Source organism: Eurosta solidaginis, chromosome 4 (genome assembly GCF_040869045.1).
Source record: "Eurosta solidaginis isolate ZX-2024a chromosome 4, ASM4086904v1, whole genome shotgun sequence".
NCBI classification, from domain to species: domain Eukaryota; kingdom Metazoa; phylum Arthropoda; class Insecta; order Diptera; family Tephritidae; genus Eurosta; species Eurosta solidaginis.
This window is the reverse complement of record NC_090322.1, coordinates 107,667,884-107,684,311: the sequence shown is the minus strand read 5'-3', so window position 1 is coordinate 107,684,311 and position 16,428 is coordinate 107,667,884. Positions and strand designations below refer to the sequence as shown.

At 36.0% G+C, this 16,428-nt stretch overlaps 2 protein-coding genes and 1 long non-coding RNA gene across 8 annotated transcripts; 1 reads left to right on the top strand and 2 right to left on the bottom strand.

The window, feature by feature from the left end:
- Nucleotides 1-645: 645 nt before the first annotated feature.
- On the bottom strand, nucleotides 646-1,749 carry LOC137250119 (uncharacterized). Its single transcript, XR_010952730.1, has 2 exons — nucleotides 1,389-1,749; nucleotides 646-1,002 (listed from the first exon to the last, which is right to left on the bottom strand). It is a non-coding gene; the product is annotated as an uncharacterized lncRNA (long non-coding RNA).
- Nucleotides 798-14,014, top strand: LOC137250115 (uncharacterized). 6 transcript variants are annotated; one of them, XM_067782414.1, is made up of 8 exons: nucleotides 798-1,120; nucleotides 4,006-4,218; nucleotides 4,307-4,357; nucleotides 4,534-4,710; nucleotides 4,892-5,229; nucleotides 5,290-5,495; nucleotides 5,553-6,095; nucleotides 6,155-8,860. In XM_067782414.1, the coding sequence occupies exons 1-4, from the start codon at nucleotides 923-925 to the stop codon at nucleotides 4,549-4,551; spliced, it is 480 nt and encodes a 159-aa protein (XP_067638515.1). In that variant the 5' UTR covers nucleotides 798-922; the 3' UTR covers nucleotides 4,552-4,710; nucleotides 4,892-5,229; nucleotides 5,290-5,495; nucleotides 5,553-6,095; nucleotides 6,155-8,860. The 6 variants fall into 6 exon arrangements, 4 of the variants coding, with proteins under 4 accessions (XP_067638515.1, XP_067638514.1, XP_067638513.1 ...); XM_067782413.1 differs by having other exon boundaries at nucleotides 807-1,102; nucleotides 4,307-4,463; XM_067782412.1 differs by lacking the exon at nucleotides 6,155-8,860 and adding an exon at nucleotides 13,173-14,014 and having other exon boundaries at nucleotides 810-1,120; nucleotides 4,307-4,463; nucleotides 5,553-5,624.
- LOC137248640 (uncharacterized) lies at nucleotides 12,672-14,684 on the bottom strand. Its single transcript, XM_067779551.1, has 9 exons — nucleotides 14,618-14,684; nucleotides 14,457-14,555; nucleotides 14,271-14,393; nucleotides 13,964-14,182; nucleotides 13,818-13,894; nucleotides 13,541-13,756; nucleotides 13,322-13,477; nucleotides 13,049-13,264; nucleotides 12,672-12,914 (listed from the first exon to the last, which is right to left on the bottom strand). Exons 1-7 carry the CDS (start codon nucleotides 14,682-14,684, stop codon nucleotides 13,355-13,357), a joined length of 924 nt encoding a protein of 307 aa, XP_067635652.1. The 3' UTR covers nucleotides 12,672-12,914; nucleotides 13,049-13,264; nucleotides 13,322-13,354.
- Nucleotides 14,685-16,428: the final 1,744 nt, after the last annotated feature.

The following is a 16,428-nucleotide window of genomic DNA, read 5'->3' as shown; positions in this document are numbered from 1 at the left end:
CTGTTCATTAGAACGCGAGGATTACTTTAGGAAGCCTTACCTTTTATGGCAATAGTTCCAAAGTCCAGTAAATAAAAAAAAAATTAATGTTTATTTTTCCAAAAGAAATTTTTATTTTTGAAAAGCAAAATGACTTGAGTTATCAATCACATTCAAAAATCATTAAACGGAACTTATCTGACAGTTGTCAAATCAACTTAAGCCTGCCAAGCATCATTGTAGATTAGACAATTGTGATAACTTCTGCATAGACGTCAAAATTACAAATAGAACCGATCAACTGATTTTTAATTTACTATCATGGTCTCATTCTGCATCTCTTTCTATCACCCGCTGAAGATATGCGCCGCCATATTGAACTTGCTGTTAAAATCACTAAAAGGTAGCCATCTTGATCACCCTGTCAGGGAGTTTACGGATAGGATATCATACTTGTTTTATCCACAATGCCAAGCATGACAGTTCTCAAATCAACTAAGCCTGCCAAGTATGCTACGAGTACCCATATATATTTGGTAATAAAATACCAAGTGAAGTATTTCTATCCTTATGTGACAGTTGAGTAAGAGGCGCTGAGCTCTAGGTAATGATGAAATACCATCATAGGTATAAAACCCATTTTTCAGAATAAATAAAACAAACGTGTAATTTATGTAACTTATATAATTTAACGTGGTTTTATAGTGGTTGACAATAATTTATTGAAATTGAATTTTTTTCTTGAGAATGTTAAAAATAGATGTTTTCAGCATTACTTTTCGATCTTGCGTTGCCTTTTCAATATTTTTCGTGATCCTTTAGTAGTTTTACGTAAAATAACAAAAACCGGAATGACGATGGCGAGTGTAGACATGAGGTAAAATTCCGTGGTATATTTGTGGAACTTGTTTTTAAAGCGCATAGTGTAAGCGGGGTGTAATAAATGGAACTAAAAGTAGAATGCAGTGGCAAAATTGGCAGTTTTTCATCGCAAATATTTTGGTGGGACATAAGTTTATTGTGCTATAAAACAAAGAAAATAATAAAAATAAAACTATTTTGGTTGAATTTTTTGATAAAAAAAAAGAGAAAACATGTTAATAAAATGATTAAAAGTGGTGAAGTGAGTGATCAGTGCGCAGTGAGTGTTTAAGTGGGGTTTAAAGATAGGGCATTTTGGGGGGGGGGGGGGGGGGGGGGGGTTTCGCAAATATCTCGAGAAGTATCAGAGATAGAGGTTTTCCGCCACCGGATTCGAGATCCTGGGGCCGAAACGCGTCTCTGGGTACCACTCTCGAATTTTTACGTCGCGTATTAGCAGTCGACCCCTCAACTAGACTATTACCTAATAATTAAACATATTTAACAGCTCATACATTTACAATAAAATAAGTATACACAATACTTACACTCAATTCTGAAGAGCTATTACTAAAACGTTCTATTGGTATAAAATCTTCTTGTAACATTTTATGCCAATAATCTGTCTCGCTTTCTACGCATTCACCCTGCTTAATCTCTTCATGCTCTTCGAGCAGTCTTTCAATTTTTTCTTTATTACGGCGCAATGCTCCATTCGGATTGTATGTCAGTGTTATACTAGGTTCAAACACACACCAAATTGGCAATTTATACTATTTGGGCAATTTATTACGCAATTTGTCATATAATAAATTGTAATAACAAATTGCCAATTTAAAAAAAATTGCGTAATAAATTGTTTCAAACAACAAATGCAACATTGTAAAGTGTGTTTATTGAGTATATTTAAACGTCACTTACGCATGGCTGAACTATATGGTTGGCTCATCTCATCAGCTGATTTTATGTCTTTCATTTCACTGGAGTAGGGATTGTCAAAAGAAGATGGCAAACTCAAAATGAAACCAAAACATTGAACACATTTTCTTACAAGACACAAAAATTTCAAAGTTTTATGTTTTCATTCCATTTCATTCGCCTAATACCAAAACGCACATTTTGACAGTCTGAACAAAGGTATGCTCTTGCTGTAGAGATAAGCCAACCAGCTATCAAATTACTATTGTGTAAGCTAAATCGAGTTGTATGAACAGCACTCAATTCAAATCGAAATTTCCTCAATTTATTTTTTCTGTTTGAACATAGTATTAATAGAAAATCAAGTAATGACCAATGCACATCCACTTCATAATGTTCCACACAGAGTGGATGTTATATGATTTCTTCACATAATTTGCCCAATTGCTCCGCATATTCGGTTTGGTTATCAACTTCGAATTTCTCTTGAATGCCTTATATTTTTCGCCGTACTTCATGGCTGTTCGTACTCAAATTCCGATGGTTTCTCATAGTTGTTCATAGCTGCGTAGATTTTCATCGTCATCTGAAAGTCCGGTGAACTCTTTGATTAGTAATGGTATATTTTCGCGTATGATTTCGTTGCGCTTCTCTTGTGTAGACATGTTTCATTGATTATGTGTTTTTATCTTTTGGCTTTTGATGGCCGATCTATTCACCGATGTGTACAGATTAATTCGCGTTTCTTCTGTTTCTGTTTAGGTTAGGTTAGGTTGCAAGGGCTGAGCTGGACACTATGGTAACAGCTCACTACTTAGGCCACCAATGGGCCCATTGTAATACCCTATACAGTATCAAATTGGTATTGGCAGCCACCATGGTGTGATGGTAGCGTGCTCCGCCTACCACACCGAATACCCTGGGTTCACACCCCAATAAGCAACATCAAAATTTTAGAAATAAGATTTTTCAATTAGAAGACAATTTTTCTAAGCGGGGTTGTTGTTGTTGTTGTTGTAGCGCTAAGGTTGCTCCCCGAAGGCTTTGGGGAGTGTTATCGATGTGATGGTCCTTTGCCGGATACAGATCCGGTACGCTCCGGTACCACAGCACCATTAAGGTGCTAGCCCGACCATCTCGGGAACGATTTATGTAGCCACATTAAACCTTCAGGTCATCCCCTCCCTCCCCACCCCCAAGTTCCATGAAGAGCTTGAGGTCGCCAGAGCCTCGTCTGTTAGTGAAACAGGATTCGCCGCAGATAGGTGAGGTTGACAATTAGGTTTGGAGAAGCTATATATTGCGCTGGCAACCTGAAGGGTTGCGCTACACACCCCTTGAATCTGGTATTTTAGTCGCCTCTTACGACAGGCATACCTACCGCGGGTATATTCTTACCCCCTTACCCGCTGGGGTCGCCCTCGGCAGTGTTTGGCAAGCGCTCCGGGTGTATTTCTGCCATGAAAAGCTCTCAGTGAAAACTCATCTGCCTTGCAGATGCCGTTCGGAGTCGGCATAAAACATGTAGGTCCCGTCCTGCCAATTTGTAGGGAAAATCAAGAGGAGCACGACGCAAATTGGAAGAGAAGCTCGGCCTTAGATCTCTTCGGAGGTTACCGCGCCTTACATTTATTTTATTTATACAGTATCAAAGAGGATCCCTACTCTGCTAGAGCCTTTACTTCATAGCTAGAGACCTCGGCGAGGTCATGTAGAAAAGGTTTACCAAGGATGGCCAACCTACGCCTACTAAGCGATGGACAATGACAGAGAAGGTGCTGGACACTCTCTTCCTCTTCTGTACATCTGCAGCTGCGACAATAGTCGAAGGTCGTTACCCCCATTCTAGCACCATGCGTGCCTATTAAGCAATGCCCTGTTTGAACCCTTATCAGGGACGATAGAACTGATTTGTTTAAAATCAGAAGCGCTTCTGTGCGCCCCTTGTCTTATGAGAGCCAGGTTTGCCTGGATATCTCAGACGATGATATGGCTGACCATAGTCCATTTGCAATTCTTATAGTGCTTGTGTTCACACGAAGCCTGAAAGTGGTCATGGGTATACCTACCGAATCATTTCCCGGAAGGATATGGTCGGTGGTGCCTGTTCTGGCCAGCTCGTCTGCTCTGCAATTGCCTTCAATATCCCTGTGCCCAGGGATATAAACACATGTTTATATATTTTTTATAATAGTGAGTAAATTTATAATATAGTTTTAAATAACTACTTTTATACATAACCTGTAGATAATCTCTAAAACAGATATAATGGCGCACCAAAAAGTGGTACGGGAAACCAAGGTACTTATAAAGAGAGTACATAAAATGGTCGCTCGGATCACCGGCGAAAGTGGAGACAATCTCCACACCGACATCGCAGAGATGCTTCCAATGAAGACCCTCGATGCAGTCTTTGACTTCGAGGAAAAGATGGAAGACAAAAATTTCGAGGATGTAGTTGTAAGTGATTTTCCTCTGTTAGTGTTTTGTATAATGTTTATACTCGTGCTTAGTTTTATATATTACTTCATAGCAACATTATTTGCAGATTACATATTTTTTCGCTGTCAAGGGCGCGTCCGGCGATCTTTGTGGTGTGGTAAAACAGATATTCAGCGATGATGTGCTCGCTCTGTTTAACTGGAGTGGTGGAAATAATAAAACAGCACTCTCAAAGCTAAAAATAGTGCACATTGCTTTATTTGGTAATTCTTTGTCTTAAAACATACTTATAACATGACTTGACCATTCTGATTTTTTTTAAATATTTTCTAGAAATTTTCAAACTGCTAGGTCGATTAACGTTTAAGAACGACCTCAGCGAATACATAACCCTAAGCCACAACAGATGCAAACAGAGGCGGTATTTAAAAAATAAGAAATAATTATTAGCTACAGACGTGCGGTTATTTTGTAGCATGAAATAATGTCGAATATATATAATTTTTGCAGGTAAATATTAAACGTTCATGCAAATCTGAATAGGTGTGATAATTGAACATATTTTTCGCAAATCTATTTAGAAGTAACAATTGTTTCCTCATTAAACTTCAATAATGTACTTAAGCTTGCCCAATAAATGAAACGATGAAAATTATATATAATTATTTTTCTTCTTTTGTTGATCCAACAGTTAACAAATTCCATGAGCGGCCTATCCATTGAAGCAACCGTCTCCGACTGCTCCGCAATCCAATACACCATTTATAAATGCTAACCTACCAGGTGCTCCTCCAAATAATGCTACTCAGCAAGATGCTCAACCAATATCCAATAGACCACCAACTTACATGCAAGCGCAACAACGGCACCAACAATTACAATAACCGAATAATAACAATAACTTTATAGCTGGTCAATATGCCAATGGTCCAACAGCTAAGCCGCCGCCTCAAGCCAATGCGCCAACTTCCATGTATGCACAAAATATGTGGTACAAGATCAGGGTAACTCCTCGCTACGTTATTTTAGGTATTGATATTCGAAATTAATGTTTTGTTTGGCAATTATATTGATCTTTCTCGTTTGCAGGCCGTCTTTGTATTGCATACCTGCAACAGCTGATTTATTATAAACAACTGCTTTGCCCTTTGCACTTACCATCTCACCCATTGTAAAGTTTGGTGAATTGGATCCAATTAGATGTAATCGTAGCAAGCCTTATAAGTCATCAAATATGTAATTTGTAGATGCTGTTCGTTGTTTCCAATATCTTATGTGTAAAGTAACAACAAAAGGTAAAAGAAATCTTTCACTTTTACTCGTGTTCGTTGATCCATATTTTATCTCAACAGTGCCAACTGAACATTTCCAACATATGGATAATTTTTTGTGTTAAAAATGTTTGGGTACCGATAACTCTCAAGGTAAACCTCAACTCATATCCAACATCAATGCCTCTCAATCAATAGTGGACGCTGTACTCACTACACGGATAGTATACATATTCATGATATACGAGACATGAAAGTGTTACATCAAATCCAAAATATTGCACCAAACGAACTGGGTCTGTGTTCGCTATCGTTGAACTCACATTTAGCTTATCCCATTAGTAGCACAAGATGTGAGCAACGCATATTAAATACAACCAAACTGAAGCCAAACATTACAACAAAAGCTCATGAAAGTCGCTTATCAACAAGAAATTTCTCACCAAGTATTCTGTGTAAAGAACGGACAGCGTGTGCAAGAGTTTCAACGTGGTACAATGCGTTGTGTGCGTATAGCATCATTGGTATTTTCGATACATGGATATTTCTTATGAGCCACTTCAAATACGGAAACAGTACACGTATTTAAAATCGATGAGAAGTCTGTGATGATTGCATTAAACGGTGAGTTATTGAATAACATACGAAAACCACTTTAACCCATCTATTTATTTGCATTACAGATGAAGCTTTACAAGCAGCAAAAATTGCTGCCGCCAAGAAATTGGAAAAGACAGAAGCATTCATCACACTGTACGGTAACTGCTGCCACCGATACAACGATCATCTCTACTTCGCCGAGTAGCGGCTGGTCCGGCTATCTATCGAAGACAGTATCATCATATCTTCACAGATTAGCGATGTGCTTGCGCAGGACCGTGCCTTCGCTACTTTATGACGAAATTCATTTCCCACCAATGGCTATTGCATGAACATCAACAATCAATGGCTATTTAATGACACGACACGTTTGACTGCCGCAGCGAAAGCTTAAACAATTTTTGTTTGAGCATGAAAAATTATTACGCATTTTTTTACTGGTTTAGTGTAGGCTCTTGTGGCGGCGTTGGATGTTTGAAATTTATTAAAATTTTATTTTGACAGTAAATTTAAAACGCGTAAGCTTTGTAAGCATTTAATTATTATCAATATAATATATTGTAATATAACAATATTTTGCTATGTACAGTGCTGGCCACTTAGATGACGCTGCAGTAATATAGCTCAAAGCAATTAATATATTTATAAGCTTTTATTTAGTTTCACTTTTGTTGTCTGTAATGGAATCTTGCAAGTTAAATTTGATACACTTCCCGGTGTCCGATTGAGCTGAAATTTTGCACACATGTATAACTCCGATGACAATGCAATATTACTTTGTTAGAATTCGATAAATTAATCGATAACACAGTTATCGGTAAAGATTTGTATTTTCTTTGGCATAACAGCCTAAGTCCCATACAAACCCGGCGGTACCTATCCGTGGATTGTGATATTTGGACGTGGTGAATCACGCGTGTCACTCGTGGTGAATCTCAACGCTTGCGAAAAGCGGAGACACAACCCTCTGTTGTATTTCTGTGTATAACCAACATAGTTTTAAGGCTGTTTAACTCTGTAATCTTTTCTGTAATTTAGTTTGCTTTTGGAAAAATTACCTATTTGAAAAAAGCTGGCTGAAAAATATTGGCATAACAGCTTAAGTTAAATCAAGAATGGAAAAACTTTGAAAATTTGAGCAGATGTGGCAATTTCGCGTGTCCGTTGAACGAAATATTGACAATCTATTGATCATCGCTAGGAAATTAGCGACATTCCACCAACTTAGCAGCACTTTAGCAATACTACTGTTATTTTTTGGCCGCTCAAACACACCCATATTAATTGTGCATTAAATTTAAAATATACAACTCAAAAATGACTCCGGTTGTTATGTCCGCAGCATTTATTTGGTGCAAATACAACAATATAATTTACACGGCCAAAGCCATAATAATATGCACGGGTCATCAATTCTTTCTCTGATTCAAAAGCTGAACTACCAGCGCTACCGCCATCAGCTTAGTGTCATCATTGCCAGTAGCGCCAACACCAAACTCGTGCCTGACACACAAAAGTCGTTTCACTCAATAGCGCAAGTGAAATGTACTACGCACTCACTACTAAGTAGCGTCAAAAATTCGATTGGAGTCATTTCGTCAATGAGCTACCATTGAGCTGGCGCCATGCAATTTTCATCACTAAAATTGCACGAATGTCCAGGCTCATGACTTTGTTAATCCAGATGGTGAAAACGAAGACTCAAAGGAATGCAACCTTGCAAACAACAGCCGTCATTTTCAAAGTGTAAAAATTCTGTGATACAACGAACGCTAATACTGTTTTCACACAGAAACTTAATGATCTCATTTCACCTGCTAATGAAATCGTAAATTTTTTGCTTTCACACAGAAGTAACTGCTCGATTAGTATGAAGGATGAGACAGACAATCATGGCGGAACGATACAAGGTGGGAGCATGGTAACATACCTACATCAAAAAAAATTCCATGTACTTGTAAATTCGATGGACAAATGTCAAAATCGTACTGCGCCGGTAGTTGATGTATCAAATCAAATAAAAAAGGTTATAATCAGCTGTTCGATGCGGCCACCTTGTATCGTTCCGCCATGCAGACAATGACATTTGCTTTGACAAATGGCATTTTTAAGCACTGAACACACCAAAAACTTAGAAGCGGAACGCGGCCAACAGAGTTGCATTGTGCTTTTGACTTCATTAGGCATTCGATTAGCTACTAATGAAATAATTATAGATTTGAATTTTGTAGGAAAGATTGAGCTCAATAAGCGTCTTAATGTAGAAAACTGCCTTTATTATTCAATAAGCCGTCTGTGTGAAAATAGTATATCGCCGTTAGGCTGTTATCGGTAAGTGTTGCATACTTTTCTGCGCACTTGATTTTGTTTTACAGATTTTTGGCGATGGAATTTTAGCTAAGCGAAAGTAGGAATTTTATTTTAAAACAGATTTAACCCACAGATGAGAGATCTGCAATAAGTAGTTGTAAACTGAACGCGGCATAGGCAAAGTTAAGTTATTTAACACTGTTTGACACAATTTTATATGCGCTCTCTGTCAAAAATGCTCCAACTAATTTAGTCACATTTTATTTCGATTATGAATATGCCCCAATATATTCGGATTATGATATAATAAAATTAAAGAAAAAAATAAAATTAAAGAAAAAAAAACTTTTTTAAAAATAAGCTTTTATTATTGGTTAATAAAATTAACTAAAAAGTAAGTTGATGCATTGAAAGAAATGGATAGAATAAGAAACGTTACAAATAACTAAGTAAAGATTACGTAACTAATTTAAACAATATTTTACCCTACTAAAAATTTAAAAAAATTCCTATTTAAATTAAATTTAAGAAAAACGCTTTTCTAAGAATAAGCTTCTATTACTTGTTAATAAAACGAACTAAAAAGTAAAAAATAAAATTAAAGAAAAAAACTTTTTTAAAAATAAGCTTTTATTATTGGTTAATAAAACTAACTAAAAAGTAAACAATAAATTGACTCTAAAGAAATATAACACTTTATAAGTTCATTGTAAGCTTTAACGATAATTAGGCTTTTTCGTCTGCGACAAAAGAATTCTATATTGTACATAATTATATATTTTTAACATTAAAACTTTACACCTAAATTATTAAACCTTACAGTTTATATCACAGTCCTAATTGTTCTAATAAAAGCGTGTTACATTGCGATAGCAAGAAAAGGAGATCCTAAATGTTCTTAATTATACCATCAAAATTCAAATTTATTAGAACAATTAGAACTGTGATATAAACTGTAAGGTTTAATAATTTAGGTGTAAAGTTTTAATGTTAAAAATATATAATTATGTACAATATAGAACTCTTTTGTCGCAGACGAAAAAGCCTAATTATCGTTAAAGCTTACAATGAACTTATAAAGTGTTATATTTCTTTAGAGTCAATTTATTGTTTACTTTTTAGTTAATTTTATTAACCAATAATAAAAGCTTATTTTTAAAAAAGTTTTTTCTTTAATTTTTTTTTATGTTATTATTAAAGTACTTACTTCTTTTTTATATGAATGGTATTACTTTAAGTTATAATTTCATGTACATATATAATAACGTATGTCGTGGTACGATTGCTGTTGGAATTAGATTTGAAACCAATCAATACTTCTGCTAAGGGTTGCAGAATTATTGCTGGAATGATTAGATTTAGAACAATAATAAGTCTGACTCAATTACTAGTCCTTCATTTTTAAATTCATATTTTACTTTACTTTATTACTTTCAAATTCAATTACGACAGCAATCGGATTCCACGACACCTTTGAATAGTCTTGATCTGAAAAAAAGGAGTAAACCTAATCTGAATTTCTAATTAGCTTTAAGTTGTAGATTTAAATTGATTCAAATAATTGGAGTTTTTTCTAAAGCTTAAAATTATTTTCTGCTCGCTTAGAAAAGATTTCAATTGGAAAACAAAAACCAATTAAGCGACTTTATTTATTATTATAGTACTTACTTCTTTTTTATATGAACTGTATTAATATAAGTTCGAATTTCATGTACATATATAATAATATTGGAAATAATAAATATTGAAAATTCAATTTTTTTGGTTCATATTTTATTCATATGGCTGCTCCAGGTAAAGTAAATCGGCAGGTAAAATTCAAGTTATATGGCGGTTATATAAATGGTAAAACCGCAGTAAAATTGATTGTCGAAAGACTGGCAAATGTACAGTGAAATGACCGCCATTTGACGAGCATTGTGACGTGTGTGAGCAGAACAGTGCTATGCTCATATCCTATAAGTGGGAGCGGAATGCACGATCACATTAATAGGAACGAAATGGAAAATTTGGTCACAAAACCTATTCACGCCATGCAAAAATGACTATGAATATAACCGCTGCAGAAAGTCACAATGACCGTAAAATGGCTAGTAAAATGACGTGGAGCGTTTTTGCAGGGTGTGAATGATGACAAAGTGCCCTGCAAAAACGCTCCACGTCATTTAATAGTCATTTTACGGTCATTGTGACTTTCTGCAGCGGTTATATTCATAGTCACGTTTGCATGGGCGTGATGAACTTTTGTGACCAAATTTTCCGTTTCGTTCCTATTAATGTGATCGTGCATTCCGCTCCCACTTATAAGATGTGAGCATAGCACTGTGCTGCTCACACACGTCACAATGCTCGTCAAATGGCGGTCATTTTTCCGTCATTTCACTCTACGTTTTCGAGCCATTTGACAATCAATTTCACTGCGGTTTTACCATTTATATAACCGCCATATAACGTGAATTTTACCTGCAGATTTACTTTACCTGGAGCAGCCATATGAATAAAACATGAACCAAAAAAATTGAATTTTCAATATTTATTATTTTTATTATATTTACATGAAATTGGAACTTATATTAATACAGTTCATACAAAAAAGAAGTATTTTAATAATAAATAAACTCGCTTAATTGGTTTTTGTTTTCCAATAGAAATCTTTTCTAAGCGAGCAGAAAATAATTTTAAGCTTTAGAAAAAAAGTCCAATAATTTCAATAATCTACAACTTAAAGCTCAGTAGAAATTCAGATTAGGTTTACTCTTTTTTCAGATCAAGAATATTCAAAGGTGTCGTGGAATCCGATTGCTGTCGTAATTGAATTTGAAAGTAATAAAGTAAAGTATGAACCTAAAAATGTAGGACTAGTGATTGAGTCAGACATATTATTGTTCTAAATCTAATCATTCAAGCAATAATTCTGCAACCCTTAGCAGGAGTATTGATTGGTTTCAAGTCTAACTCCAACAGCAATCGGATCACGACATACCTTATTATATATTTACATGAAATTGTAACTTAAATTAATAAGTTGATATAAAGAAAAGTAATTATTTTAATAACAAATAAACTCGCATTATTGGTTTTTGTTTTCCAATTGAAATCTTTTCCAAGCGAACAGAAAATAATTTTAAGCTTTAGAAAAAAATCCAATTATTTGAATCAATTTAAAACTTAAAGCTAAGTAGAAATTCAGATTAGATTTACTCTTTTTTTCAGATCGAGAATATTCAAAGGTGTCGTGGAATCCGATTGCTGTCGTAATTGAATTTGAAAGTAATAAAGTAAAGTATGAACTTAAAAATGTAGGACTAGTGATTGAGTCTTATTATTGTTCTAAATCTTATCATTCAATTCCAACAGCAATCGGATCACGACATACCTTATTATATATTTACATGAAATTGTAACTTAAATTAATACAGTTCATATAAAAACGAAGTAAGTATGTACTTTAATAATAACATAAAAAATATATTAATTGCTTTGAGCTATATTGCTGCAGCGTCGTCTAAGTGGCCAGCACTGTAGCAAAATATTGTTATACTACATTATATTATATTCATAATAATTCAATGCTCATAAAGCTTAAGCGTTTTTTGTTTTAAATTTACTGTCAAATTAAAATTTTAATAAATTTCACACTCCAAACGCCGCCGCAACAGCCTACACTAAACCAGTAAAAAAATGCATAATCCTTTTTCATGTTCAAACAAAAATTGTTTAAGCTCTCGCTGCGGCAGTCAAACGTTCTTTATCTATACTGCGCCGTCGTCTTGTTGGTCAATCGCGCGCCGCAATAGCCATTGGTGGGAATTGACATTCATCATAAAGTAGCGAAGGCACGGTCCTGCGTAAGCACATCGCTGACCTGTGTTGGCAAAAGATATGATGATACTGTCTTCGATAGTTAGTCGGAACAGCCGCTACTCGGCGAAGTAGAGATGACCTTTGTGTCGGTGGCAGCAGTTACAACAGCAGTTTCTGACTTTGCATCATCCGTAAAGTGTGATGAATGCTTCTCTGCCTTTTCCAATTGCCTGGCGGAAGCAATTTTTGCTACTTGTAAAGCTAAAGCTGTAATGAAAATAAATAGATGGGTTAAAATGATTTCGTATGTTATTCAATAACTCACCGTCTAATGCTATCATCACAGCCTTCTCATCGATTTTGAATATGTGTACTGTTTCAGTATTCAGACCCAGTTCGTTTGGTGCAATATTTTCGATTTGATGTAACATTTTCAAGTCTCGTATATCATGAATATGTAAACTATCCATTAGGCTCGTTCGATTCATTCGTATACTGTGTATATTTGAGCCATAGACGCAATGGCAGATATTTTGATTCTTTTTGAAGTGTAACATTTGTAAACAGTTGGGTTTCTCTGCTGTCACCATAACCACTAGGGAGCTATTGAAGAAACGCTCGACCAAGATAATATGTTGCGATTTACGCGCATAGATATCTTCCACCTTTTCACAGTTATTTAAGGACAAAATGCGAAAGTCATCTTTACCATCCAATACGGAAATTGAACTGTAGAGGAAGAAACAATTTATAAAATTTAATAAAATCAAAAATAATAGTTGTGCTAAAAAGGGGTAAAGTATTGTATGTTAAAGTATGGCAAAGTCTCAGCGGCTTTGTCCTGGTGAGTGAATGATAAATACCATAGATTGTTGCAGCAGATAACTTTAAATTTGGATTAGCGATAGACACCTCTTAGGTTTTGTGATGGCTGGTGCGGTTTTCGCAGTTCTGTGTGTTTTACGTTTTACTATTTTTTTTTTGTAGGTAACGCCTCTGTTTACATCTGTTGTGACTTTGGATTACGTATTTTCGGAGGTCGTACTCAAACTTTATCCGGCCCTGTAACTTAAAAATTTCTGCAAAACACGATTTAAAATAAATATCTCCTTGCCAAAGATATGTATATGCATTACCGAATAAAGCAACGTTCACAACTTTTAGTGCTGTCAGTGCTTTTTTCCGCCTCCGCCAGCCCAGTTAAAAAGGTCAAGCAACTCGTCAGTGAAAATGTGCTTCATCACACTGCCAAGTTCGCCGGACGAGCCCTTGAGAGAAAAAAAATATGTAATCTGCAAAGAGCGTTGCAACTTATTATAAATATTTAACCAAATATAAATAGTGGAAAAACGTACTACCGCGTCTTCGAAATTTTTCTCCAATATCTTCTCTTCGAAGTCAAAGAGAGCATCGATCGAGGACTTCATTGGCAGCATCACAGCTAGATCAGCGTGGATATCCTCCCCACTTTCACCAGTAATTCTGCAGACCATTTTGTGTACTCGCTTGACTAGAACCTTGGACTCCCGTACTACTTTCTGATGCGCCATCACATCAGTTTTGGGAATTGCCTAAAGTTTAAATATATGTATATAAATATAAACGCTTGCTTTATAATTAGTAAATCCTTACATTTTCTTCCAAGCTCTCCAGTCGCCTTTCAATGATTGTTTGCTTCTCAAGTATTAAACGAAGCATACCCATAATATCTGTTAAAATAAACAAATTATTTTGTCATTGGATTTATTATTAATAAAGTCTTTTTTTCCTAAGATTACCTTTGTCTGGCTCCGACATTACAGATGTTGTTGGAGTTTCATTTGAAAAAAGTTCGATTTGGTTGCGAATTGGCACTGGGGGATCAGGTGAGGACTTCCTCAGGTTTTCTGCAGCCTGCACAGAGGAGATTTCTGTACAGCCACTAAACAATAAATCCTGGCTGCAATGCATCGCATCCTGCAACGGCGCTATATCAATAGCATTATGCGGTGGTGTAACTGTTATAAAGAGTTTTTAAAAATTTTAAAATGATAGAAACAGGGGATTACTTTAAATTTATAAATATATATAAATTGATTTGCTTACCTTGATTTTCACTGCCATTAAAATTAGTTGAGAGCTCCAATTTTCGTCTCTTCACAGCCTGAGAATTAGTGGATGCCGTTTCGTCACAAAAGTACGAAAACTGACTGTGATGCATTGGTTTAACTAAAGGAAAGATATTGGGTAAGAGATTGCGTGTTTACAATTATCTTTAATTGACATAGCTACCTTTATTTGAAGGAAAGGCTGGTATGGTTGGTAAATTTAGAACCTGGGTTGCTTTTAAAATTTTGCATTTGAAAACCTCGCTGTGCTGAGGTTGTGAAACTGAAATAATGAGAATGTGTGACCAATTGTATAAAAATAAGAACATTTTGACACTTAACTACCTTGTTTTCTGTTTTCCGCTCGAGGAGTGGATGTTGCCGCTCGTGGAGTGAACGGCACAGCCTCCATATTTTCAAGTATACATTTTATTTCTCAAAAAATTCTATGTTCCGAATTCTCACACGTACACTGGGTGTGTTTGTGGCTGTCAAAAAAATCAAGTGAATGTGTGCGTTTTTGGTCACACGATTTTTGCAGGGTGTGATCTCTTATCTGTCAACTGCCTGACCGGCTGTTCAATATGGCTACTTTTCAGCGTTTTGACAGGCTGTTCAATATGGCAGCGCCTATCTTCAGCGGGTGATAGAAAGAGATACAGAATGAAACTAAATCGCTGCCTCGGGTACGTTCCGGGAACCATCTCGGGAGCGATTTGGTATGACAAGAAACCTTCTAGGCCATCCCGTCTATTCGATACAACTTATGCGGCAGTTACCCACCGACGTGTGCCGTACGTAAGGACGTTTGTCGTACGAAGCACGTTTGACCGAACTCTCAAGCCCGTAGGAATCAATGTGTGCGTCTGTGTACATGTACATAACATATTTGTGTGTGTATTTTTTACAGATAAGCACTGTTGCCATTGACCATTTTGCATGTATGCTTATGGAAACATCAACTTTTTCCAATTTAATTTTTGATATTGTAAAAGGCCGGAATACATATTAAATAAGTATAAATAGATTACATATTTATAATCAGCACTTTTACATAATTATTTCGAATTATTTTCACAATTTTTCAAACTTTAATTAGGTGTTTTTGCATAAAATTGCAAACGGTCAAAAATTAGCGCACAAAAATTTACTAGGCAACTCTGTCTAGTGAGAGAGCGATCAGCTGACACGTTCTTACGGAAAAAATCAAAATTGTTTTGATTTCTACGTTCCGGGCTACGTACGTACGGGCGTTGCACGTCGGTGAGTTTTCGTTTACATTGCACACTCATAAGATAGCTCGTGTCAGCTGACACGTTTTTGGTACGTACGTTCGTGAGTAACTGCCGCATTAAATGGTAACGATTTAAAAGACGGTGCACCACCTAATTATTATCAAAAATTATCAAACGTGGAATCAAAAGACGCGCCTCGAGCTCCGTTTTTAGAATCCGAAATGTCCGAAAATATAAATTTTTATTTCTGTCAAAACATAATTTTGATAATTTTTACATTAGGTGGTGCACCGTCTTGCAAAACGTTACCATTAATATTATTTTGGGTAATAGTCTAGTTGAGGGGTCGACTGCTAATACGCTACCAAAAATATCGAGAGAGGTGTCAAACGACGCGTCTTGACATCAGTATTAATAATCCGAAGGCGGAAAATAAAAATTTTAACGCGTTCAAAAGATATTAACGAAAAACCGAAAAAAGACCCGCGGGTACCTCCGAAACCGGGGGTCGGGTGTATAGTATTTTTGCGCAGAACACCTTTCTGCGTTGGCGGCCTTCGGCCGCGATTCTAAAAAATAACTCTGGGCTACGCCATGCCAAGTCCGGGTGTGTGGTATAACCGTGGCTACCGCCACGGTGATGCACAATTTTTTTTGTGGGTACAACACAACAACAACCACATGGAAATCGCCAACTTCAACTGCAAATATCTCCGGACAGAGATACAATTTTTCATTTCCTTCGGATTATTGTTCTCGAGATTAATACGCGTCTTTTGACACCTCACTCGATATTTTTGGTAACGTATTAGCAGTCGACCCCTCAACTAGACTATTACCAAAATTTTATCTCTGTTCGGAGATATTTGCAGTTGAAGTTGGCGATTTCCATGTGGTTGTTGTTGTGTTTGTACCCACAAA